Source organism: Vombatus ursinus, unplaced genomic scaffold (genome assembly GCF_900497805.2).
Source record: "Vombatus ursinus unplaced genomic scaffold, bare-nosed wombat genome assembly UNPS02008961.1, whole genome shotgun sequence".
NCBI classification, from domain to species: Eukaryota; Metazoa; Chordata; class Mammalia; order Diprotodontia; family Vombatidae; genus Vombatus; species Vombatus ursinus.
The window spans coordinates 9,564,803-9,592,373 of NW_020948739.1; the positions used below are offsets into that span (position 1 = coordinate 9,564,803).

At 35.2% G+C, this 27,571-nt stretch overlaps 1 protein-coding gene across 3 annotated transcripts in view; it reads right to left on the bottom strand.

Annotated features, from left to right (window-relative positions):
- Nucleotides 1–1,872: 1,872 nt before the first annotated feature.
- AZIN1 (antizyme inhibitor 1) overlaps nt 1,873–27,571 on the bottom strand; it is a 35,287-nt gene continuing 9,588 nt past the window's right edge. The window contains exons 3-13 of one of the 3 annotated variants that reach the window (XM_027849932.1): nt 21,958–22,103; nt 17,494–17,692; nt 16,328–16,501; nt 15,358–15,530; nt 13,117–13,251; nt 10,894–10,975; nt 10,004–10,078; nt 7,844–8,000; nt 7,063–7,178; nt 6,594–6,808; nt 1,873–4,741 (exon numbers count right to left, since the gene is read on the bottom strand). In XM_027849932.1, the coding sequence (XP_027705733.1) occupies nt 4,627–4,741; nt 6,594–6,808; nt 7,063–7,178; nt 7,844–8,000; nt 10,004–10,078; nt 10,894–10,975; nt 13,117–13,251; nt 15,358–15,530; nt 16,328–16,501; nt 17,494–17,595 (1,344 nt within the window). In that variant the 5' untranslated portion in view covers nt 17,596–17,692; nt 21,958–22,103 and the 3' untranslated portion in view covers nt 1,873–4,626. The remainder of the gene's footprint in view (nt 4,742–6,593; nt 6,809–7,062; nt 7,179–7,843; nt 8,001–10,003; nt 10,079–10,893; nt 10,976–13,116; nt 13,252–15,357; nt 15,531–16,327; nt 16,502–17,493; nt 17,693–21,957; nt 22,104–27,571) is intronic. The other 2 variants (XM_027849933.1, XM_027849931.1) reach the window with 2 other exon arrangements.

The window sequence follows — 27,571 nt, forward strand, 5'->3', positions numbered from 1 at the left end:
TAGTCAGGTACTTTGTGAAACTTTTATGTATGAAGCTTACTCCTCATTTTAGACTACTTAAAGTCTTTTTCTAAGATAACTCAAAAATCTTTTGCAAACTCAGAATTCCAAAGCTAGAGCTAAAAGGGAGAATCCTCGTAAATAAAGAAACTGAGGCCCACCTAAGTGACTTGATGGTAATGTACAGAATCAGGATCCAAACTCAGTTCCTATGACAACTTCAAGCTCAGTGAACTTTCTATTGCACCAATGCTCTTGGTTCAACTTCTCCCCCATTAAAAAAATAACCTTCCCCTCAATTCTCATTTGTGACATTGCCTTCAATGTTGGAGGAATAGCGTAAATTGCCTCCTCCTAGGTAAACCTCCAATTTGAGTTGCTTGGGCTACTACTAGTTGCCCTTGGTTACCAGCTGGCACATCGCAAGTGAAACTTAGACCCAGACCTACCCACTATGGCAAACTACCTCCCCTTTAACATCTCTACAGCAAATTCTAAAATCACAACTTTTCACATCTCTTTCAAACCCAAAATACTACCAAGCAAGGGTAGATCTCCATTTTTTAAGGCTTGAGATTAAAATGGGAAAGCCAAACAGGATCTAAAAAATACAAACTTCTTACTGCTGCCAAGTGCTATAAAGCACCCCAAAGGGAGAAGAAACTTTTTCAAACCACCATTAGAAACTCAGTTGAGCTCTTCTTACTCACTCGTTTAAAAAAAAAAAAAAAAGACCCTAAAACTCAAAGCTAAATCCTCAAAAGACTGTGACAAATGCTTCCTGTGTCCAGTAGTGAATTATAGGACATTTTATATTGTGGAACTAACAATCTACAGCTAAGAGCAAAACTACCATTAGTGATACCCCTAAATGAAGGTTGCATAGCTTATAGGTTATCTATCGACTCCACACCCCCTTAGTTACCCTAAGACATCTCCCAAAATATTTACCCGGCAGACAAAAAAAAAAAAAAGACCCATTTCTCTTGACTTCAAGGAACGTACTACTGAAGTCGGGATAGGGAAAACAGACGCACAGATATGGTAAAGAGTAATACGACAAATGAAAAATCCAAGGCCCGAGGACTAGTTAAGGAATTAACTTGGGAGTCAGGAGCAGAGATCAATCAGAAAAGTGTGAATGAAAGGCATCTGAAAATAAGATAGTGATTCTGAAAAGCCAAGATGAAAAGGGCACACATTTTGGGGATGAGAGAAATTTCTCTGTAAGTTATTATTTATTACATATGGTTGGAGCCATATTGTAGCAGCCCTTAAATGCCAGGAAAGGCAGTTTGTATTTTACCCCAGAAGCAATGGAACGATAGTTTTGCATAATGGTTTGCATGGAGTTAATTTTGGATATATTCTAGCACAATATTCCAAGTGGAAATGGTCAGGAGGCAGTTGGAAATTCAGGACTGAAGATCAAATAGGACTGAATATTCAAATTTGGAACCAGTGACAATTGAATCCATGAGTGGAAAAGATAAAAGGGCTTAGGGATAGAACCTCAAAAAACAAGCCATATTTAAGGACCAAAGGTAGATGAGTGGTCAGAAGCAAAAAAACAAAGAACACTGCTATTAGGAGTCAAGGAAAGAATGACAGAAATGGTATTAAACGTAAAGGAATTTAGACTGAAAAAAGATCAGAAGCTGGGCAACTCCTCTATCAGCATGTTGTAGAAGGGACTCTTGGCCTGGACTAGAAAGGGCCTGAGATTCTTTGCAGTGTCCTTACTGACCAAACTATTAAGCATGCTTTAAACGAGTATCTCAAATGCTCATGTGAAGGCCTTAGAGTTCGACGATATAGAGAAAAAAATACCTTCCCCAAATTACGAAAATGAAACTTTTCCAATCAATTTGCAGCAACAATAAGTATACTATGATTCACTTTTGAAGTCTCGAAATACTGTTTTTTGGCTGCAGACTTCTGTATGCTTCTAATAACTTCAGGGGGAAATCATATTAAATTTTACCAAAAGAATATTATTTAATGCTTTTAACACATGTACACTCAACAAGTGTCAGTTTTTATTCTTGGATTTTCAGTTTTATAGGTATGAAAACACTATATAAATCGACTATTAATCCTGTATCGCAACACTAGCATATAGCCAGTGTTGGAGTCAGTAAGAAAATGCTAATATTTCTCCCTTAATATGCATGTGTTGACAACTTATGTGGCCCTAAAAAATCTTTACATTATTGCACGTAGGATTTTATTTGATATTTTCAAAACATTCATTTTTTTCTGATCTTAAGTACTTTGTCAGCTTAAACTTGTCATAGCTCTTTAAATAACAATCCAATGCAAATGTTAATTGTACCATAAGAAAACATTCTGGAAGAATGCTTAGAAGTTAACATACTAATTAAAACTTCAACTTCACATTAAAAGTCATTAGGATTAAAAGGTGACTGAAAAAACTTTAGAGTGTGTATTTAGAATCACACAGGTTACCTTTACAGTTCAATTTACTATATAGAAATCATGTCTTTATATTCAGTTAAATTTTGGATTGAGATTACAATATCGTAAACAGAAAGGATAGTAACATTAATTCAGTATTTTTAGCATATCAAATTGAAATACATAGGTTCAAAACTTCAATTTTTATGGCAAACAGTCTTCAAATACAATACAGATATCTCCTGAAGTTACTACCATATCATTTACAAAGGAATACAGCTCTGTGCTGTTTTCATTTTCACATAAAACAAATCTTCTACAGACTTCACAGCAAAACTGATATGCTGTGAAACTTAGAAGCTATCGTAAGTGATCAATAAGCTCAAAGCTGCAAAAGTTTGGCATTCCTGGGCCACAAACAAGCATGACATGTAAAGGAGGTAGGGAAGCAATTCCTCCATCTCTGAGTTCCAAGGATATTGCATGGTAAGTTTAGAATTTTGAATTTTGCATAAAACTCTACATTTAGCCTTGGCCACCCCCACAAATACAATTAAGATGACACACCAGCATGCTAGGATCCTAAATTTTAGTAGCCCCAATATTAAGTTCAAATAGGTGTTCATTAAACCACAAAGTATCAAGCAATGAGCGCACCCTATTGGTTTCAAAGGTTTAAATTTCAAGAGAATCATGATCAATTTCTTTCTGCTTTGAAGCACATGTGTAAAAACCAGCTTTGTATTATATTCCTAACTCATAAGTACAGGTTAGGATTTTCTGTCAATTGGCACCAATGTGAAGTTATATTTCCACTTGGGAGGCAGAAATTCCACACCTGAGCAAAAGCTAAGTCAGGAACAATGATCCTTGTTTCATTACTACTTCAATCCTAAAAGATAAAATTATTAATAACATTAGCAGTGAACATTGCAAATCCTGACTAAACACTGTCAGGCCAAGGATAAACAAACAAAAATTCCCAACCAAATTAGTACAAGAATTAAAATAATGCTAATTGAACTCAAAGTAACAAAGAATTAAGGGAACAGCTTAAATTTTTTTCTAATTATTACTGCAACTGAAAAACTTAATAGTGTGCTTTCCTGCAATTAAAATTTTAAATATCCAGTGCAAAAAAGCATCAAGATTTTTGAAGATGGATATAGCCCTTCTTTTTACTGATATGCATAACTATTTGCAATTTATCCCCCCCCCACTCTGTTATTTAGTATAAATTACCATTTCAGCCAATAAACTTGTAATTGTATGTCTAAGGTACTACATGCATTGTATCTATATACAGATGTATATTTATTACTGTTGGGCTTGCAGGTTTAACATTTTTGGTGTTAGAATTGTTAAAGAAACATACTATGTTTAATAAACATTACAAACTACATGTCAACTTTCCAGTAAAGAATCTGAAATTCACAATGATTTATCAAACTTATTTTACTTAAATTATTGAAAACTTAAATAATTGGAAAAAAAATTATAAGTACTGCCAAACTAAACTTGAAATAATGGGCTAAAGAAAAATAACTTTCAAAACAGTCATATACACATCTATTTCAAAACTACCTTTGCTAACTAGCCCCTTTCCCAAAGTTTTAGCCTGAAAAAACAGTAAAATCTACACAAAATTTTATTGCAATCATACAAGGGTTACGTCAGGTCAAATACAACAAATACTATGATGCAATTTTACATTTATTAAACTACAGTTCAAAGCACAAATTTACACATTCTAAATACACTAAACATATCTAAATGAAGTCACACTGGTCTTCCACTTGACATTTAATATATCTGGGCGAAAGACGATAACTTTACAAGACTTTCTAACAGGAATCCTTAGTATAAAAACGGTGTACTTGTATGTAAACGGTTTATAATGGGGAACCCAAGTGATGGGCTTCCATCTCCACTAAGTCATCCATTTTGTTGCATATTTTATTTTAAACGCCTAGGGGTTGGACAACTGGTAAGTTTAAATCTGGACACATTATCTAATTCCCACCTCACCCCAAAGAATTGTAGTTGTAAGCTGGTTTTGCCTGGTCCCAATTAGCTATTATTACTAATTTCTTTCAAGTTTTGGAGAGTGAATAGTTAAGATTGTTCAATTTTTCTTCCACACTGGAATGTTGACCAGACAAGCTTAACTTGCAACTTCAGGTCTAAAAGGAAGCGTTAATGCCTGTATTAAGCTTCAGTGGAAAAGCTGCTGTCGTCTTGGCTCAGCTGAATGCAAGAAGGCACAAAGAAGAAGTTCTTCATCATTGTGTCTGAAGTAAATCCAGCATCTTGCATCTCATACCTATATTATTGAAAAGAAAACAGCTGAAATTAACTTTTGCTGAAATTTTCACTTGGCACAAATTATTTAAAGGTGATATTATGGTAGCTATGTATATCAGTGTTTAATAAATGTTTAACTGAAAAAACAAACAAAAACCACCACCCCAACAACTATGAAATGACTATATATAGTTTACTGGAAAGATACTAAATGGTTTGCCCAAGGTCCCATTTGCCCAGCAGGTAACTTGAACTTAGGTCTTCCTGACTCTGATGCTGTCTCTTATACCACTTAACCTCAATGCTGGTATGAAGAAAACACTGTTATTACTCTGAATCTACATAAAAACTTTTGTTCTTCATGTTACAAGTAACTAGTTAGTCAAAAAAAACATTTATGAAGTGTCAGGCACTGGGCTAAGCACTAAGGAAAAAAAATAAAGGCAAAAGAGTACTTGCTCCCAAGGAGGTCACAAATCTCATGGGAGAGACAAGGAAACAACTATATACGACTATGCTATTACAAGATAAATAGGAAATAATTAACAGAGGGAAGGTACTACAATTAAGAAGGATTGAGAAAAGCTTTCTGTAGAAGGTGGGATGTTAGCTGGGACTTGTAAGAAGCCAGGGAAGTCAGAAGGCAGAGCATTCCAGACATGGTAGATAGCCAATGAAAAAGGCCCAGAGCTGACAGATGAAGCGTCTTGTTCAAAGAACAGAAAGGAAGCCTGTCACCAGACTGAAGAATATGTGGAAAAGAAAGGGAGGGAGAGGAAGATGGCATAAGAAGACTGAAAAAGAAAAGGAAGAAGAGGTTATGAAGAGCTTTGAAAACTGAACAGAGCATTCTGTATTTGATCCTGGGCAGCAAGTGAAAGGGATCCACTGGAGGGGGTAAGGGCAGAGCGGGGCACGCGTGTGTGCGTGTGACACAGAGACAGTCAGATCTATGTTTTAAGAAGAAGGGGAAAAGGTGGCTGGTGGCTGGAGGATGGACTGGAATGGGGGACATCGCAAGCAGACCAACCAGCTAGTCCAGGCATGAGGTGATGAGGGGTGTCTGGTAGTGGAGACAAAGGAACATATGCAATAGATACCATGAAGGTAAAACTGACAGGTCTTGACAAGAGGTTGAATGAGGAATGACAGCACCTAGGCTGCAAAGCAATGACGGTACTCACGATAATATGAAGTAGGTAACAGGAAAGTTTGAAATGGTGGAGGGTCTAGGGGAAAAGACAGTGAGTTCAATTTTGGACATGCTGAGTTTGAGATATCTATTGGATGTCTAGTTCAAGATGTCTGAAAGGCAGCTGGATATGTGAAATTGGAGGTCACCAAAGAGTCTGGAGCTGGATAGGTGAGAATTATTAGAACAGAGTTAATTAAATCCATGGGAGCTGATGCAATCACCAAGTGAAGGAATATAGAAGAGGACCCAGGACAGAATCCTACTGGGCACTCCTGGTTAGTGGATTTGATCTGGATCCAGCAAGGGCAACTGAGCAGATACATAAGAGATCCAGGAGAGGAATGACATGAAAACTTAGAGAGGAGAGTATCAAGGAGAAGAGGGTGACTGACCCTGTCAAAGGCTGCAGAGAGGTCAAGGATAAAGAAATCGTAACTCTGGAGATGGCAGTTTTAGTCAGATGTTGAAGTTGGAAACCAGATTGTGAAGAGTTAAGAATGAAAGGGAAGGAAATGGAGGCATCCTCTCATAGACAGCCCTCTAAAAGAATTTAGCCACAAAAGGCAGGAGATACAGGGACAGATAAATACATAATTAAAATTGTCACTAAATGAAACTCCAAATCTCCCACCCAGCTTATAAAAATTTTAATAAATAAAATAACAACACATCTTACCAGTCACTAAATGACATCATGTAATAAATAGTTGGCCTCTGAAAATCATTAAAAGCAGATGGCTCATGAAGAGTGTCTGCTCCCATATTATCAAAAATCAGCCAATCTCCCACATTCAGCTCAGGAAGAAGACAGTTTTCCATAATTTGATCAAGCTCATCACAGGATGGACCCCAAAGGCTGCTTGTAAACAGAGGCGCATCTTTCTTGTATTTCTACATGAAGAAAGAAAAGAAAAAAGTTTTATGTTTTAAGTACCTCATCAGAGGTACTTAAAATTTCTGCCAATCTCCCACTATTCTCCTCTCCCTCCAATCCCCAAGACATAGCTAGACAAAGTTTTATAACAGCAGAGACATCTCTTTCTTCTTGGTATCCTCCTCCTCTCTTTATCCTTCAAGTGTAAAACACCAACCAATGTTTTTATGTGCATCTAATAATGGGTATTTGTTAAGTGAATTACTCTTACCTTGTGAACTTCTGGGATAGTATTCAAGTTCTCAGACAATTTACTTGCAAAAGAACCATAAACACCATCATTCATATAATACATAAAGGCTGGCTCATTACTCCCGGTTTTTCCTACTGAAAGAAAAGGTTAAGATGATTTGAATTTTAGTACAATGACTAAAAGTCTAAGCTATACTAAAAATATAGAGAACACAATTAGAGGAACCAGAAAGTTTTATCTCACTTTATCAAAAAGGGTGGAAAGAAAAAAAAAAAGAGCTCTAACAACTCATAATGTCTATCAAAATTGTTGACAGCATCGAACTGATCACAAACTGCTAAAAATAGCTTTTCGGTCCTCACAATCATACAATGCAATTTTTTTTTTTTAAGAAAGTGAGATAAACATTGAAACTAGCTTTTTAGTGCAGCAGAACATTTTCAAGGGGCTCTCTTTGAACTGAAATGAGAAGCAAAGACAAAGAAGCTTATCTATGGAACACATAAGTATTTTATAGTAAGGAAATAAAGCATTTATAGCACTAATTTTTTGTTGTTTTTAAATCTGTAAAGGTGACAGATAAGTATGCTCAACATATCAGACTAACTGCCAAGTGCTTTTTGGCATATTGAATGGTGTAATATTAGGACAATAAGGTACTATTATTTGTTGACTCTCTTTAATATAACATTGGATCAATGTACAGGGGGAAGTTAACCCCAGGCAATGAACTGAGATTATTTCCCCTAAAGAAAGAAAACAAATTTATGTTTTACTTCAAATTTTTCAAAATTATTACCTCCAGAGGAAACATTTTCAACAACTTTCTTTGCAATGATATTAACTGCTAAAGTGAATGCAGAAGACACATAGTAGCTTCCAGGTTCTGAAATGACCTTAATGCCAGATCCTTCAGGAAAGTAGACATCCAACAATGGGCTGATGACATGATTAACCTATGGAATTATAAAGTCCTCAACAGTTAAGTATAAATAAACAATTCCTTTATCACTTAGTTTAGCCTAAATCAGTCCCCCAAATTGTTACAGTTTAAAAACCCATTTGGTTCTCATCTTCAGCAAAATGGATTGCTTAGCCAATCATAATTTATTTTTTTTTTTAGGAACCTATCCACATTTCCAAGTCATACAAACATTGTAAGAAATAATAATTTTTTTTTAGGAATTAATATGCATGCACTATTATTGAAGAAAGGCACCATAATGATTGCTCCAAAATTTAAGAATCACAATCTATAGTTTTTAGCATAGTTATGCCTCCTTTGACACATAATGGCAATCAAAATTTTAAATAAGGGAAACAGAGAATCTTTTTAAAGACAAAATTTTCTATTCAGCTTACAGTGACAACAAATTAGAGTTGAAAGTTTTCCTACATCCATCTACCAGTGATTGCAGATTATAACCTGGAAGAACCATTAACTACTGTCAGAAATCCACTAGCAAATAACCACAGTTGGTAAGATAAGACTCAGGTATGAGATTAAGGGGTAGATTTATTAAAACCATGGGAGCTGGTGAGATCACCAAGGAAAGAATGTAGAAGACAAAATAATCTGTAGGAGGGGTTAGAAGTCAGTTGCTATTTTGCTTTTTTTCCTAAGTATATTCAATTTTACAGGCTCATTTTTGTTAGCCAATCAATGAACATTTATGCCTGAGAAGAAAGAGTGCTAAGGTTTAGTCAGAAGGGCTGCATTCAAAATCCACTTCTGATGTAACCTACTATCAATAGTATTAAAGCAGAGATCGCGTATCAAAGGGCACTGTGCTAGTTGATACAGATAGCAAGACAAAAATAAAGTTTAGTCTTTGTCCTTGAGGTGTTTCCATCAGGAGACACAACATGTAAATGTTAAGTATATACCCAAAACATACAAAATAATTTTGGGGGGCAGTGGTGGAGAGATAATCAGCAAAGATTTCAGAGACAGTGCTTGAGGGAAGTTTTAAAAAAACTAAGAGATTAAGAGGCAGAGGTGAAAAGGGAATGCATTTAAGGTACAGAGAACAGCCAACACAAAGGCACAGGAAAGAAGGTTGTGAGTCTAATGACTAGAAAGAAGGCCAGCCTATCTGAACTGCAGAGTACAATGGGAACAATGTATAATAAAGCTACAAAGGGACAGCTAGGTGGCACAGTGGATAGTGCCACGCCTCCTTAAGTCAAGAAGATTCATCTTCCTGAATTCTAGCTGTGTTAGACTGTGCAAGTTAATTTAACCCTATACCCTGTTTGTCTCAGTTCCTTATCTGTAAATGAGCTGAAGAAGGAAATGGCAAACCACTCCAGTATCTGTACAAAGAAAACTCCAAATGGGATCATGAAGAGCCCAACTGACTGAAATGACTAAACGACAACAAAAGCTAAAAAGAAAGAACAGGGACAGACTATGAAGGGCAAATCACTTTGGCAGCTATATGAAGATAGACTGGAGAGATTTAAGTCAGGGAGACTAATCAAAAGAATATTGCAATAATCAAAGAGAGAGAGGCAACAAGGGACCCAAAAGGGGGAGTCACTGCTTTATGAAAAGAGGGAGGGGGATAAATAGATGATATTGTGGATGTAGACAAGATCAGACAACTGACTGCATGTGGCTTAAGAGAGATCAAGGAATTGAGAATGATTGGGAATATGGCTAAATTGTATCCAATATGGAGTTCAGACATTTAATAGGAACAAGAAGTTGTCAAGGTTTTGTAGTCAATTTGTTAAAATGCCATCAAATCTTTTACATGGTGGTTAACAGTTAAAAGAATTTCTATCCATTTTGGAAACAGTAACTGGTTCGAGACAAGGTGAACTGCAGAGTGGAAAAGAACAAAGACAGATCTAAGATATAAAAATCAGCTCTGTGCATGTTCTTAAAATGTTTGACAGGAGCAAATGATCGCTACACATACTAAATGAAACTTATGAATCACTGCAACTTTACCTGTTGCAACTGAAATTCACTACCCGTGAAGCCTCCACCAATGTCCAATATGGTCATCTTAAAGCCAAATTCTCCCTAAAGGACAATGAATACATTTACAAAGTTTTACAAAATGCAGACTTAAATCCATCTTAAGAAAAATTCCAATTTGGAATTCTGCCTAAATATAACAAGATAAGCAATATGGCACCATGGAAAGAACACTGTATTTTAAATCAAAGGACCTGGTTCATACCCTCTGCTACTTACCTATGTGACTTTTAACCTCTCTAGGGTTCAGTTCCTCCATCTGCAAGATGACACTTTAGACCCTTAAGATCCCATTTGATTCTAAACCCTATGAACTATAATCTTTAATAATAATTATCCTTTTATTTATAGAATACCATCAACTTTTTAATTATTTCCACTAATAGAGAAAGCTAAAGCAACAAGTTTTATATCCTAATTCTGAATAAATTCTTTATAAACCAGTGCTTCTTAAACTGGGGGAAGGGGGGTTTCAATCCCCCAGTTTAAGAAGCGCTGAAAGGGTCATGATTGGAAAAAGTTTAAGAGGCTCTGTTATATACCTATCATCCTGGACATTGTCTTTCATCGTATATGTAAACAAGCACAATGGTGTGCTTGGTATCTTCATAATCCTATAAGCAAAATAATATTTGATAGCAGATAACCCACTGCTCCCCTCTATTAATACATAACTGATTTTTATAACCCTTAAAAGAAAAACAAACCCAGATACACAGAATATTTACCTTATGAAAAATATAAAGTGTGTGTCATTTTAAGAGCTAAATAAGAGCAACACAAGGAGACTAACATTTTGAACTTCAGTCCAAAAATACTTTTGATAAAGCTTCAAGTATAGTAAAACTATAAGAACTTACAGCCATGTCAAACACACATCGAGCATCAGATAAAGCATGAATATACACTTGAGGTTCTTTGCAAGAGCTTGAAACATGAAACCTGAAAGATTAAAAACAGGGTAAATTTTTTTAAAAAAGTAACTGTCTTTAAAAGGTTTCTTATAACCCCCAAATTCATCTCACTACTCAACAGTATAATTCTCCCTAATACATAAGTCTATCCATGACAGTATACTTTAAATTTGACCCAAGCAATAAATTGCAATCAAGGGTATTGAAACCAATTGTTATAAGCAACAATCAAGTGTTTATAAAACATCTGTGAATCAACTACCCTACTACAAACAAAATTTAACAGAAAGACACACAATTGTTCATTTGTAGGTTATTACCCCCAGACAAGTTAAGCATCTGAGTATGCACACACATATTCATCCAAACACAAGTAATTCAACAAAGAACATACTAAGCAAAACAAAGCTATGTGGGATGTTTAATACCACAGGAGAAAAAAGTTCATGTACATCAATATGGTAAGAGTATAAAGAGATCGACTCTGGCATTAATGATGCTAGGCTTCAAATGTTAACTGAGATAGGCCACTGACTAATGATATAATGATGGTTCAAGGTACAGTATGAATGTCATAGTTTCAATATTTCATAGAAGTTATATCAAAAAAAAGTTCAAGACAAGGCTATGTGGAGTACTTCTATAATGTGCTAATTCAGTAACTCTCAACACGTCCAAGTCTTAAAAAGATAATTTTAAAAGATTATCTTTGGATTGTCCTTTTAAAATAAACAAGTTTTGAACATGAATGTAGTTATAGGATAATGGATCTAAAGTTGAAAGAGACCTTAGAAATCATCAGATAAAGAAATACATACTCAAAAAAGCTTGTGACTGACCCAAGGTCACACAGATAGTAATACAGTAGAGCTGAATTATGAAGCTACATATGGATGGGCCTGGTTGACCCTGAATCTGAACTCAAATCCAGTTTGCTTTCCCCTGAGTCATCACATTGTCTTGCCTATTAAATACTGGTAAGAGTACAAAATCAAGTCTCTGTTCTAGTCCCTGTCAGTATAGTTATGTGAGCCATTTCATACAGCACTTAACTTTTCCAGGCCTTAGCTTCCTTATTTGACGAGTTAGATCATGTGCTAGACACGTCAGTTCTATGACGTTCCCTTACAGAACTCTAAAAGGCCACAGCAAACAAAAGGAAAAATTTGGATGGGTAATGAGAAGTGGAAAAAAAATTATGCTAGAATTAAAAAAAAAAAATCGTTCCATCATAAGATCTGGATGGTATCGTATTCAATCTAACAACTTCCTTCATCACATTGAGTTACTTTCTTAGGAGTATTCATCAGGTAAGAAAAGAACATGAAATTTCCATTCCTGTTTTTCTTAGAAATTCACTCATAATGAAAAGACATGACAATATTATGCTTTCTGAGCCATGTGTAACTGTATGTAAGTAAATGAGGTATGATGAAGTAATTTCCCAGTTTAACCAAGAAATATTTTAAGAATGTTTCCAAATATAGGTTTAATATCAATCTAAAAAAAAAAAAAACTTGGGATACCTTATATGACACCCCCCCAGATCGGCATTGCACTTTTCTATATATTTTTAGTGACAAAATACATTTTAAACCCATTTCAGGATTATTCACTACACAGTGTTTCTCAAATGGGGTAATTTTATGGCCTAGAAAAATCAAGAGTGCATTTATTCTTTTTATTCATTCATAATCTTTGCCCAGCTTCCAAGCTTGGGGAAACCAATTCGTTGTTTTCAATGCTACTAGTGAAATAGGGGCAATAGAAGAAGTACTCTCAAACCAAAAAACCTCAACAATAGACCTATTCCAAAAATTCCAAAAAATAATAGTTTCTAGTTATTCACTAAATACTACAAACTATAATTACTTTGTTTAACAAATAAGATCAGTGCCCAATCTTTCTTAGTGTTGCTCCTACCGACATGATCCCTACAGATAAACAAAGATTTGTTTATCTTCAAAGAAAATACTGTAAATTTCTTCAAGGAAATACTGTAAATTTTCAGAGGCAACAAAGATTTATCCCGAATTCAGAAAAACAGGTATAAAATCTCAAAGAGATGTTAAAGATACGCTTATATTTTATACTAATTATAATTTGGAAACTCCTTAGAATCAGCAAAGTTATGCTGATTAATAACAACATAATTTTTACAAGACTTACTTAACACCAACAATTTGGACGTCAAGTTCCTTAGCACATTTCAAGAGGTGCCTACAATTCTTCAGTGTGGTGCCAAACTTCATGTTACTCTCTTCATCTCCACTAATATCTTCTGTTGCAATGTGTAGTAAGAGCCTAAGAGAAGGGGAAGATGATTGGGGCACAGTTGGTTTACATCATCATCAGCACATGTGAAGCCTGAAGATTGTCAGAAGTGTGTTGATTATGTTTCCAGTGCTCTCTCCCAATCCATCGTCGGTGAGTCAAGTGAACCTAATGAAAAACAATCCTGTATAGAGAAAAAACTAGCAATTAGGGCCTAAAACATGGAGCTAACAAGGATGGGAATATGGAAATTCAGCAAGTTTAAGACTCTGTTGTAGCACCAAGAGTCAGTTGGGTTCTGTAATGAAAGACGACGTTACTTTCAAATGAAGTGCGTCAGTCCATAAATTCAACTGCCTATTTTTAAAAGACTGGGTAATGACAGAAATTGCATTTTTCAATAAAAACATCAGGCCTTCAAAAAACATCCCTTCAAACACGAAAAAAATAATACTAAGATAGTTTAGGACCTTTTACCTTAGTATTTTGGCCTATGTAGGCCTAACCTTTAAATTATTACTTAAAATTGTAAACATCTAATGTGTAGTTTATTTGCTTCTAAACTTGATCACAACCTCAATAAAAAGGTAAGAATTTTAAAAACCAGTTAATATTCCATTGATTTTTGTATTAAAAAAATGTGAAAAATTACACTTGAAACAGTAGCAAACAAATAACAAGCTATAAAAATTTTAAATATGACTAAAGAGGGGAAAAAGCTTTCCCAGACGAGAAATTTCAGGAAGATTAGTAATACTAGGTGCTCAGAAAGCATGTAGGATAGGAAGCCAGTCATTCTAGTTGCATTAAAACAAAACAAAACAAACCACCCTACCTATCTTAAAATGCACCATTTAGTTTGGGCCTGAGAATATGAGGAGATATACATAAATAATAGGAAATCAAAGTAAACACAAGTCAAGGAAAATGTGAAAAAGCCACTCTACTATAATTTGCCAACAAGGAGAAGCAACTTACCTATATTCCATCAGGCTTATCACCTGAGAGAAGACAGGCACAAAGTCCCTTACTCTGTGCTCAACTCAATATTTACAGAGTGCAACAACATTATACTACTGATATGTGTGTGTAATTTGCCCTGACTCATTAAACTTGCTTTGATTGATCTTACTTAACAAAGATTATTTTCAATATAAAATGCTTTTAAACTAGTGAACTAAAAAAACCCACTTGCCACCCCCTTGTCTTCCCCCAATCTAAGTCATACAACTTGGTTTTGTTTTCTTTTTTTGGCATAAGGCTATTATGTAAAATAAGGTACATATATACTATATCTTTAAAAATTAAGTCTTTAAAAAACCAAGTTCTTTCAAAAATTGAAATGAAATCTTAATGTAGCTAGGCTTTTATAAACTTTTCTTTCAGGATGAAATACCAAAGCTAGAGTTTTTATTCCAGCAACGTTTATTCTAAACTGTGTACTACTCTTATACACCCTATCATGTCCCTAAAAATCTATCCACCCAGTCTTCAGACAAAAGTAAATTGCTTCAAAAGAACTTTGTTATCAGTTTAGCTTACTATTTCATTTGGGTAGCACACAACTATCCCATTTAGAAAAAGGGAGATAAAAAAAGCAAACAAAACACTACTACCAACCGACAGAGGCTAAAATTCCTTCTTTGAGGCTATAAAGGTAGAGATCCTAGTAAGATCAGTGTTTTACTCATTTTTATCTAAAGTTTTCCTATTTCTAGTCTGGAACAGGGAAACTTAAAATGATTCAATCTTTTGGACTCCAAAAACAGTAAACTACCAGCTCTGTAATTTACAAGCATAAATGGATCTACTAATCTTGTTCACAAGGCCAAAGGAGAGGAGAATAGGGGTTAAAAAATAAAAGGGTCACTTTACAAAATTTCCTTGAAACGAACCAATTCTTTCTCAAATGAAGAGCACAGTATTATCACAGAAACTGTAAGTGAATTAATATGGGAAAATATAATGAAAATGCTTATTAGCACTGTCCATTATTGGAATTTTAAATGAAGTTTTAACCCACAGGCTGGGTGTCCTACTTTATTTTCCTTCTTCCAAGCTAGTAGGCCACTCAGCTAAAAATAAAGAGCCCTACAGTAATTAGAAAAACCCAAGAATGTATAATTTTGCACTTACTTAGCATTTGGATGATTACGTGCAATTTTCTTCAATTCAATTTCATTGTCACACGACATGATGTTAACCCCAGTTTTCGCTGCATACTTTATCTGAGAAGATTGCTTACACGGACTTATATCAATGATGTTTTCTGGAGAAACACCCAACTCTTGCACCAATGCCATTTCGTTCTGAGAGAAAAAAAAGGAAAAACACATGGAAGGTGGATTAATTGAAACATTAGTCCAAGCATGTGTGTGTATGTACACGCGTACACACATACACACACTCACTCTTCTGGTTAATTTTAAAGGATTATGGTAAAATTTTAAATTACATAGAGGCAGAGTAGCTGAAATTTTAGACTGCTGATGGCAAATCATTTTCAAGTAATTTAAGCAAACAAAATGTGTCCAAATGCCATAATCCTAGATTTAAAAACTTTATTACTCTGCATATAGTAAAGCCCGTTACAAGATGTTTTGTCAAAGCACTAAGACAATATGCACAATACAATTTTTATTTTTTGTTTAATCAGCCCAAGAAATTAATTTGAACTGACTGGCATAGAAATGAGAGAAAAAATTTCTGAGCAAGATCAAGGTAACAGAAAAGGATAAGAAGAATTCTACAACTCAGTTCTACAGAGAATCTGAAAAACTCATCTAATACCTGCATCAGATTTTTATAGTGAAGGCTTACTATTTCTTTTGAAGCAATTACAAATTCCAGAATGAGACTAACTCATTTAAATTTAACTTCCAAAAGCTAGTTTTTTTAAAAAAGTAACTTGTAATTCTTACTTAAGACTGATTAAAAAAAAACATTAATTTCATAATACATCTTGAAATTTCAATTATCTACACACACACACACACACACACACCCCCTCAGTGATAAAAGCAGATTGCTTTGGTCTAATGAAAAAGTGTTAAAAAAAAACAAACCAAAAAAAACCCCAAAACCTAAAAACTAAAAATTCACTTACTTTGCTGGAACATGCAAATCCAGTTCCAAGAGCTGCTAGAATCTCTAGAACAGCAGGAGCCGAATTGCATTTTACTGTGTAGAATGGCTTTATCTGAGCCACAACATTCTGCCACTGACTGTGTTTCTTCACAATTTTTCCAAGATCTCCAACAAAAAATGCATTTTTTCCTGTCTATGAAAGAATTAAACATTGAGAAACTGGAAAAAGTAATCCACTTCCAAAAAAATTGTGTTCAAACCCCTGAACTTCTTTATTTCTAGATGAACTGTCACTCCCAAAACATGTCTGTCTTAACAACAGTTTGATTTTAAAAAAAATCCTTGTCATGTATTTCTGCATGTTTCAAGAAATTCTTTCCCAAAGCAAATTTTAAAATAAAGACGTTTCAAATATCTTAAAGTTATAGAAGGAAACAGCAACTCCAGACTCTTCTATGACGCATCTTCACAGAGGTTTTCACAGCTCCTCTTAGAAGAGCCTCTAACAATAAAGTCAGTAATAATTACATTTACTAGAGGGGAATGTCTGGCATCACCTGAATATATTTTAGGCTTTGGGAGAAGAAATTTTGGAAATGGAAAAATGCACAGACACAATCTGCCCATGATCTAAGAGTCTACTGTCTACAGATGAAACCTAAGGAAAAAAAATTAGACGTTCTGAACAATCAAATTCCAATCCCAAACAAAAACTGATTATGATGAAGAAAAAAGAAAGCAGTTTAAAAAGATCAAAGTGCAAAGTAAACTAATAACTTGTATCTTTTTCAAAAGACAAGAAAACAAGAAACAGAAGCTTGAAAGGTTAGTTAATTGAAGATGAATACAAAAAAGTAGCATGAATGACTGAAAAGTTCAGGATGAAATGAAGTTTGTTGCTAGTATTCATAAGAAGAAAAGGTATATGATTTTTCGTTTAAGACACGTGCACAGACAAAAAAAAAATTCAAGGTAGAGGATCAATACTTGGGTTGGGTGGAGTAGAAGAAATACTGGTGAGGTGTACGGGAGGACTATGATTAGGGAACATTACAGATAATGGGAATGATCTAGAGAAAGGTTATCATGGTGACCACTCTGAATCCCTTCAGGACAAGAAAGACTCAACATGAAGGTGATATAACCCTAAATAACGTATCAGCAGACCCTAAGATATTTACTTACTAGGGTATGTTCATAGACATAGTTATCAATAACATTTCCAAGATGTGTTCCTTCATCCAACAAGCCAACAGAGTAGTTTGCATCTTCAATAAATCCTTTCATCTCAGCCGTATTCCACAAAGCCGAAAGTCATAAACCAGGAAAAACAAGGAGATCGGCCACCAAGCCTTACGTTTGGGTCCTTAGAATATGCAACAAACTGTCAAAATAAAAAATCATATACTCTTTGTTAACAATTGAAATCATTTTTCAAAGATTACATTAATTCACAGTTACAGTACACGTTAAAATCTGGACAACATTCTATGCATTAAGACTGTTAAGTGGTTCATTTGGCAGGGTCCACTAAGATTTTACATATACTACATATATATTGGCATTTTAACAACAAGCCTATTTCAAAGGAAAACATAAACCTGAATTAAACTGTTTGCCTAGAAATGTGCCTGGTCATTTCTTTAAATATAGCCTCACCAATATTCAGGCACACGATTATGAAGAACTACCACTTATTTATGACTCCTTCTACCACTTACGTTACTTTTAGTCAATCCTAGACTATTCAGAGAACTTACCCTGTCTGAATTATCCGTGCTTCTCCCCTGACTCCCTCCACTAGATACACACATTTTAATTGCAAGTCTCATTTTTGAGACAAATCCAGATCAAATCAATTTCTTTAAAGGGCTTTAAAGGTTTAAAATTTTTAGCAGTTCACTTCACTTACATCTCAACTATCTAATCCCTGGTCAGCAGACAATGACTTATCTCTGAACACACTATTTCGTACAAAGCATTACACAAAGTTTTTTGATACCATGGGGGTATAAGGTGGGGGTATAGTGCAAAAGCCTTCTGAAACCACGGTGGTAGTACTGGCATTCAATCTATAGCTTTTGTACTATTTAAAAGCTTTACTTTTCTAGGCAGAGATTAAGTATCTCCAATTTAAGGGGGGGAAAAAAAAAAGCTCAATCCCCTTAAATGAACCTGGCAACCTAGCACTGGTCACTCAAGACCTTTGGTACAACTTTGCTGAACAAAATCTTAAAGGAAAAAAAGAACAAATTTCAGAAAAAATGAAGTTAAAGTCAGAACTAAGGAAAAGTTCAAGACAAAGGCATAAGGACAAGTTCCCAAGAGCCAGAACCACAACAGTGCATCATGCTTGGGCTATCAGTAGCCTGTGTTTACCACCTAGGTAGTTCCCAAGATTTTAAGTTTGCTTTTGGCTACCTTGATTTTGAGTCCTATCCCTGGGAAGACCCATTCTTCCTTATAACAGCGTAACACAGTTCTTTCCTCTTTACTGAAATTTAATGGTTAGGGCTATGACAGTTAACAAATATTGATGTTGTAATACGGAACAAAGTGATCGTACTTTAGTAGTTCGTGTTTTCTTTGTATCACAAGACTATAGTTTTACACAGATAGGGTTACAGAGCATTTGCATTGGAAAAGATCTTAGAAATTAAGTCCAAACCCCTCATTTTATATATGAGGAAACAGGCCCAGAGGTGAAGCATTATACATTATTGCTGAGCAGGGCATTAGTGCTCAGGTCATCATTAATAATACCATGTTCTTTTTCATTAGCATAGATATATAAACACAAGATGAGAAATGTTTTTTTTTCCCCTACAGCACTGCCAAGAAATAACTATAACATGTTAAGAGGGACCAGACAACTTAACTTACTTGCCTCTGGTAATTAAGGAGCATAGAAATTTTGACTAAACTCAGTGCTCTAACATGTCTAACATAACCCTAACCCTACCCCCCATGATTGTGTCCCTAAAATTCCTCTCTTAACCTACATGATGGGGTTTAGTAAGATATTTATAGCATTAGGTAATGGCTTCCAGGAAAAGAGGTTTACGTTATATACAACAACTCCTAGGTTTCACTGAGAAATATTAATTTTAAAACCTTAAAACTCCACAAAAGTCATTCATAACCTAAAATTCTTTAAAAGCTCACCAGTTTCATGGAATATAGAAATACTAATTTCCAAAGTCTGTAAAGATATGAATGCTAAGACACTGACAACACAAAGTTGCTTAAAATTAAAAAAACTACCCTTTTCTATGAACAGAGCTCATAAACCATGCATTTTTTAAGTGCCTATAGTTATAATCTTACTTTAGACAATGATCTTAAACCAGAGGCTGATTTATGATTTTGAAATAATCCCTCAGGCTGGCAGAAATGCCATTAACCAATGGGCAAAGCAAACAAGATCTCCAATTATAATCAAGTCAAAACAATATAAATCTCTGAAGCTGGGGCACTTGTGTAGGGAACAAATCTCTTTGTTCAAAACAGAGATTAGCAGAAAAGCATTTAAATTCTTCACTGTAAGTTCACTTCAGTTAATATTGTGGAATACTGGAAGCAAAACTATCTGGTGCATTATAAAGCTAATAAATATGCAAGTAAAGGCTATGCAGTGTTTACCTGGAGATCAAACTGCATATGAGCCTTATTTTCATTCCAATTAAGATTGGCTATTTGGACCACTACTGGTAATTTTCCTGTAAGAAAGCAGTTCTGGCTTTTTAAAGGTAAAAGTAGGACTGTTCATTTTCTATATTTATCTATATTGTAAGAGAAGTATTTTTCCCCCAACATGGTACTTTGAGTAAAACCTACTGGGACTATTTAATCAATAGCCTTCAAATCTATGCTCAATTCCTACATTCTTTGGAAAACTTTTTTTTTCAAAGTATGATTACAGTGAATAGTAATCAAACTATTTTTCCCAAAACTTTATTTAGTGGGCTTGCATTCACTTATACCGTATTAGTCCTAATAATACTCAGTTACCCAATCATTGACTTTTAAAACCAACTTCTAATAGAAATTATAGGTACCTTTGGAAATTGTTATAAAGTGGCTTTTCATACTATAGAAGATAAAATACAATATATAAGGAAGCTCCAACTGACATACAATAAATGACTTCTATCAATTAAAAAAAAGAAAGCATTAGGGGAAAGGAACCTAAAAAAGAAAAATGTATTTAAGTGTTTTTACATGCTTTACTTCATTAAAATCCCACAAAAGGATTTTTCACCTGAGCTGACACTTGTTCTGTAAATTCAGATGTCCTTAAATGGCCATACGCCTATATATACTAGTTTGGCCCATAGCACTTCCAGACATCAAGTATTTTCTTAGGGTCAATTTCTTGATTTTACTATTGTCCCTTTTAAAAGTATACTTAAAAAGCCTATCTGTTATTGTGTTGCTAACTACTAAGCAAAGCCATTTAACTCCGAAAACTTGATAATACCTAGATTCTTTATTAAGGGAAATGATCTGTTAGACCTATTTGCAATATAAATCTGTTACCTATCACAGTAAAAAGCCTTTAAATCCTTCCCAACTCTTCCTAAAACTACTCGGAGTATCCTGGCAAAACTACACTTCCTAGTTCCTCTCTCTTGTCACACACACAAAAAAAGGACCTGAAATTCTAATTTTAGAAAACAACTAAAAGCATTACACTGGAATCACAGATCTAATAGAAATTTGTTTTTATACCTTTAACAAGTCTTTGTTCAAACTAAATTTTACCATATTTTAAAGTACTTTATGAAGAAAGGCTAAACAAAAGAGCCAGTCTTAGTAGATTTGTAGGATGTTCCAAGGGACCCAGCAACACTGACTGGGTAAGGGCCCTGGCCTCTACAATCCAAAACTATTTTAAGAGCTCCTTCAGGAATTAGTTCGACATTTTCTTTTCCTTTACTTCTATCCATTTACCCATGGCTAGCATCAAGTAACAGTTTTAGAATGCAGAAGGGCCCAAAGCACCTTTCCATAGGTGCCATAATAGTTACTATGCCTATTAAGACCGAGATGGACCAATAATGTTCCACAGGCTCTCCAGCATAAACAATTAGCTGTATGCTGGTACATTCTGGCACGAGCTGACATCAGAATGTGACAAGAGTGGCAGAAGAAGCTTTAAGCAACTGTGCCTCATGGAACAGTAGATCTTTCATTTAAGTTCCCTTTACTAAAATACTTTAGAACATGACAAGTTAATTTTGAACAAAGACCTGATCATTTTGTCACTCTACAATTCAAAATTTGTGCAAATAAATGTAGAGGGAAACGTTTGCTTAGCAATATGAACACTCAGCTTGCTTGTACCAGTCATGTGCAATAATAACAGCTGTAATATTAAATAAAGTAACTTCCATTTGGGCTTCACAGCTGTAAGAAACAGTTTATAACTTTCCTTTCTCAGTACTTCCTGGTGCCTTCATATTGGTGATTGTGGATATCAGGTTTTACTGAGCAGGATTTCCATCAGTAGCTGCCGAAGAAACATAAGGCTCCAAAGAACCAAGCACTGCTCCGTGGAACCATTCATGAGGCTGAATCCTCATGTAATCAAGAAGGCAGCTCCAAGAGTAGTGACTGCAGCAGCTGAGCACTTGCCTTGTTACACACCTGCTACAAAGGCTTCTACAGTTGATTGTACTTCAGAAGAAACTGATACATCTCTCAAATAATCACAAGATAATTCTGGCAGCAACAGCCCACTTGACACCAAGCTGGATGAATATGGGTCTTGGATTTCTGAAGTGGAGACCTCCCTGGAAGTAGAACAGGGAGAGCTGAAAGGTTGGGAGTACTGTTCCAGAGATACCTAAGCAGGAAACCGAACCTTAACATGATCAACCAGTGTTACCTTGTTAACTGTCTAAGGGCAAGTCTACCCTTGACAGGTTTGACTTCTTTCCAATACTCATTTTATAACTTACCACTCTATCCAGAGCTCACTAAATTTGAATCAGAAACATTTCCTCTATGACACCATCCTGTGAATGTCAAACCTATATTATAACTTCCTCCTCACTTATAAAATGGAGAACATTACTTACCATTCAGTTTACCTTAATAACTGAGAAAACTACTGCACAGTTCACAAACAGGGTGGAGGAAGTTAAATCCCTATAAAATTTCATCAATACAAATGGTAAATGCAAGTGATCTAGGAGGTGATCGCAGAAAATTGAATCCCCACTATGCCTAGAGCACAACTTGCTATTCAATACCAAGTAAAATCTTTTTACTTAATCTTCTCGTCCAGCAGCATTTTTTTTGGAAGGGGGAGGGAAGAAGAGTGGAGGTGATGAGGACGGACAGAAAGCAAAAGTGTGACAGCAAACAAAAACTCTTCCCTAATCAGGGAGGGAAGGTAGAGTTAATGCTAAAGGATGTGGTATTTCCTAATTTATTCAATTCTGGAAGAGTGGGTAAAAATCGGACCCACTATCTCTCTATGAAGCTGAAGGAAGGCCACCAGTATAGTGTAAATGTAGGTCAAGGAAAATGTAAAAAAGGAAGAATAGATGAAAGTGGAGTAGCTGGTGTAAGTACAATAAATAGAAGGAGGTAAGTCAGGTCCTCACTGGCAAATGTGTCTAGTTAAATTATCTGATACCTACTTAACAAGTGGAACATAGAAATTCAAGTCCTTGGAGTTAATTAATAAAGGTATGTATTAATGCTGAAAGATAACTATTAATTATCCTTTCATTCCACATCTAAGTCTTTAAGAAAATAAATATACTATCTTAAGTTTAATAAATTTACAGCCAAGTCTTCCCAATTGGTGCAAATAAGAATTGCCTGAAGTGGTCACATGTATTTAGATGCGCACTGTTTGAAATTATAATTATGTAAAATGTGGTAAACATTTTAAACTGTTTTAATAATAATAATATTAAAAGACTCCAATGAAAATGCTATGCAAATTTGAAATAAAGGACAAACCTGTACTTTTCTTCTCCTTCAATCCATAATTAACTAGGGAAATTCTCCTTTAATGAGAAAAATAACTAATTCTTTTGTTTAATGTTTAGTCTTGAAGAAGTATGAGTTCCATAAACTCAAAAAAATGATGTTATTTGTTTTTAGCACTGGATCTATTATGTCATGTATGCCGAGAGGAAAGCCAAGTTCTCATATGCATTAGTATTAATACTAATCATTTGGTATCATGGGATTTCAAGGTGAAGCTGAACAACTTTTTAGATTGATTTAAACTATGGTTCGTAATATAAATCCTTCTGTTAACTCCTTTCCTAATTCCCATTTTGGGGTATAAAATACCTATTTTTTTCCCAGGTAGAGCATCTGAACCTAAGGAGAGAATTGGTGATGGTTTGCACCTCTTTTGCAAGACAGATACCTGGGCAAAACAAAGTCTTGGATAGCCTCACTGTCTTTATACAAGCAAGACTGACTGGACTACTCTTCAATTCAAATCTTGACACATGTGAAGCACATGTAAAGTGCTGAAGTTCATAATTACAAGATAGAATAGACTGAACAAGAAATTCCAATACAAAATATGGAAATGATTACCTCTTTGCACCCACCCCATTCCCAAGAAATGGAACAATCTCATAGATAAATATATAAACCATCTGGTTTTTGGACACATCTTTGTCAACTCATTTTTCTAACTGTTGGGGTAGTTTTAGGGATGACAGAAGGGAGAATGTAGCACCAAATTTAGGACACTAGAAAAAGAGAAGTACTAGAGAAGTTAAGTTTGAAAGGGTAAATAGATATTGTGGGTATGTTAACCTGTTTCTAGAGAATAATTACTCTGCTTAGAGTACAAAGAGGAAATCTAACATTTCTGCATGTTATGCACCCAGAGAGGATCCAATTTGTGCAGGAAAGAACAAAAAGCAGGCAACTAAATGTAAAATTCCAGGAGCCACAGGGTTAAAAGCACTAATTCACAAGACCTAACAGATTTTATATATATTGTGTATATATTCTTGTTGTGTTCTCCAAAGAAATGTGAGTTTCAAGGACAGGGTTGGCTTCATTTTTATCTTTATATCCTCAGCACCCGGAAGAGTACCCTGCATAATGTTTGTTGACTGATTTCACTATACAGTTTCAAGTACAATCTTTCTTCTTTGTACATGCAAATATCCATTTTTTCATTTGGTGTTTAAAAATGACTTAATATTGTCATATACCATACTGTCAATTTAATTAAATATTAAACACTAGTTTTCCATTCTCTCACCATACACACAACAACAGTACAGAAGGCATCCCCCAAAATCAGCTATATGAAGGGAAGAATTCAGGTTGAGATTTAAGATTTACCAATACATACAAAATACAGTAAATCCTCAAACAGATAAAGTATTTTAAACCAGGTTTGTGAAATTTCATTACTATCAAGAACTCATACCGGATAAGAAATTTGAAGCTGGAAGAAACCTTAACTATAATCTTGGGTCTATGGCCCCTTTCCCTCAATCTTACTGGTAAGGAAACTGAGGCCTAGAGGATCAAGTGATTTGCCTAAGGTGATAAAGGTAATCAGGTGTCAGAATTGCGACATAAATCCATGTTTTCTGGTTCCAATCCAGCACTCCTTCCACTGCAACCATGCCTCATATCCCCCAACAAGAAGAAACTACTCACTCTTATCACTGCAGAACAGCAACTATTCTGCCAGGCAATTTGCAGAGGTACTAAAAAGTTAAATAACTTGACTAGGGTCACACAGCCACTATGTATCAAATATGGGACTTGAACTTCAGTCTTCCTAACTCCACGGCCAGGCCTTCTACACAATGCTGCCTATACCGAAATAATTAAGTCAATTCAGCCTCTATAATTCTACTAGGGTAGGTATTTATATTCCCAGATGTGTGACTTACTGTTCGTGTTCACAAAAAGAATAATTTATAGGATGGTCTCAAAGAATTTTGGATCTGGAAGAACTATCCCAATTCTGCCTTCAGGTGAGGAAACTGAAATCTTTAAGTTAAATAACTTGTCCAAACTCACACAAGCCAATTGTTTATATGGCATAAATGCAAATCAAGTAATCAAAGTCTTATGTCTAGATAAAATAAGTAGTGGCTAACATTAACAGAGAAGAAAAAAAAAGGAGAGTAAAAAAGAAAATGGGGAGCCAGATCAGAAACAAAAATAGGCAAACTTCTGCTCTCCTTGACTTTATAAATAGTTTGTGACAACTGGCCTCTGTATACATGGATTTGTTGCCTCAAGGTTTGAACTGATTGACAAGAGTGTCTGGGACCCCTAAGAATTTCTGGGATGGTGGTAGATGGAGGGGAAAACTATCACTACCGGAAAGCTCTGAGTGGCCCACCTACGCTTGATTGAAGGGTGACCCTTCTAGAGTTTTAGTTCAAAAACATCTTTGAAGCTAGGAAAAATACACTTTTTAAAAAGTATTATTATGGAGGAAAGGGAGGGAGGAGTGCTAACGAGTATTAAAATTATGCAAGCTCAGGGCATTTGCCCTTCCAACTGTTCCAAAAAGTGTTCTCCTACCCTTTTAACTGTGAGCAAGTTTAGTGCCACATGAAAGCTCCATAAAGATGATGTCATTTTTTTTCAAGCATTCGATAATCTTAAGGCCCAAACGGATAAAGCAACTTTCCCAAGTAAGAGGACACAATTCCTGATATAAGCCTAGCCACATTTCCACTGCCCAAAATTATCAAAAAGATAAATCATCTTGTTAAAAGTAAGGTAGCAAAAATGTGCCAAGATTAAAGGCAATTTAACTGCACCATTTCTGTTCCTACAAAGGTCTGGAGGACTACAACACACTAAGAAATCAAACTATGAGAGGCTGTTCAGCTTTTGGGGTGTAGTGGGTTCTGGACTTGGGAATCAGGATGACCTGGAGATAAATTACACCTTAGACCAATTACCTGCAGTGTGACCCTGTCACTTAACCTCTCTGGGCCCAAATTTTCTCTTGTCTACGGAGAGGTTCTTTTCAGCTGTAAATCGATGGTCCTAAGGAACACAGCTGGGAAAAAAAAACTGGCAGCTCCACCACTATTCATTATTAAATAGCCCACACTGCCTTTAAAAAGCAGAAGAGGACTGTTCACATTGGAAATGTGTAACCTTCTACCTTTAGAGTAAGTATATTCCCTTATTTTAGTTTTCTCTACCTAAGATAATTTTCCCACTATTTTCCTCTATTCAAAAACTAATTTATTCCACATAAAAACAGGCAAATTAGTATACATTTTAAATGGTCCTTTGCTTTTTAAGAGACAGTCAGTAACACCAACAATTTGTATGTGGTGACAACTAAAATGGTTTTTGTTTTAAAAAAAGTTGGAAAAATCATGCACATGCCACCAGAACTCTTAAAGGCTTTTCTGGTGAGAACCATTTGTTAATTTAAGAACTTGAAGCCTCCATTATTGATATCATATGAAAATACTTTCTCAGTTCACAAAAGACACATAAAACTAAGATAACACATGAAATTTACTTTATTGAAATTGCTTTTAAAAAAATAATTACACAGAGGCTATGATACGGTTTAAACTGAATTTTTGTCATTAACCTAAGTTCTGGTCCTAAATGTGTATTATCATTGAACACTATATATGAAAGTAAGGAAATAATGATTAGTTATGATGACTTTCCCCCATTACAGGAACCTTTCGATATCTTTATATATTAACATTTTCTATGTTGCAAGTGATAACCCAAAGTGTGCGTGTTCAAAGGAAACATCATGACAAAAATGTTATTATGGGAACAATTCCAAACTTTTATGAACCTATTATTTGACAGTGGGATAAAGACAGCCACTCCCACCACCATGAATTTCATCAGGGGAAAGCAATCTATTCCTGAAACCATTGACAAATGTCACACCTAAAGCTCTGCCAACTGTAACACCCCTGCTTTAGGTTATTATTTTAAAGAGATAAACGGGCACAGTGAAGAGAGTTAGACCTGAAAGCTACAAGGAACTGGGTTCAAATTTGGGTTCTGACATTTAAAAGCCATGAAAAAGTCAGCAAAACATCACTGAACTTCAGTGTTCTATCTGTAAATGAAGATAATATCTGTAGTAACAAATCTCATAGGATCATAAATTTAGAGCTCTAACGTATCTTAGAAGGCACCTACTTCAACCCCTCTTTTTACAGATGAGAGGAGACCACATGACTTATCCCAAGTTAAAGAGGGAGTGGGCCAGATAATAGAATTTGAATCCAGGTTCTCTGACTCCAAA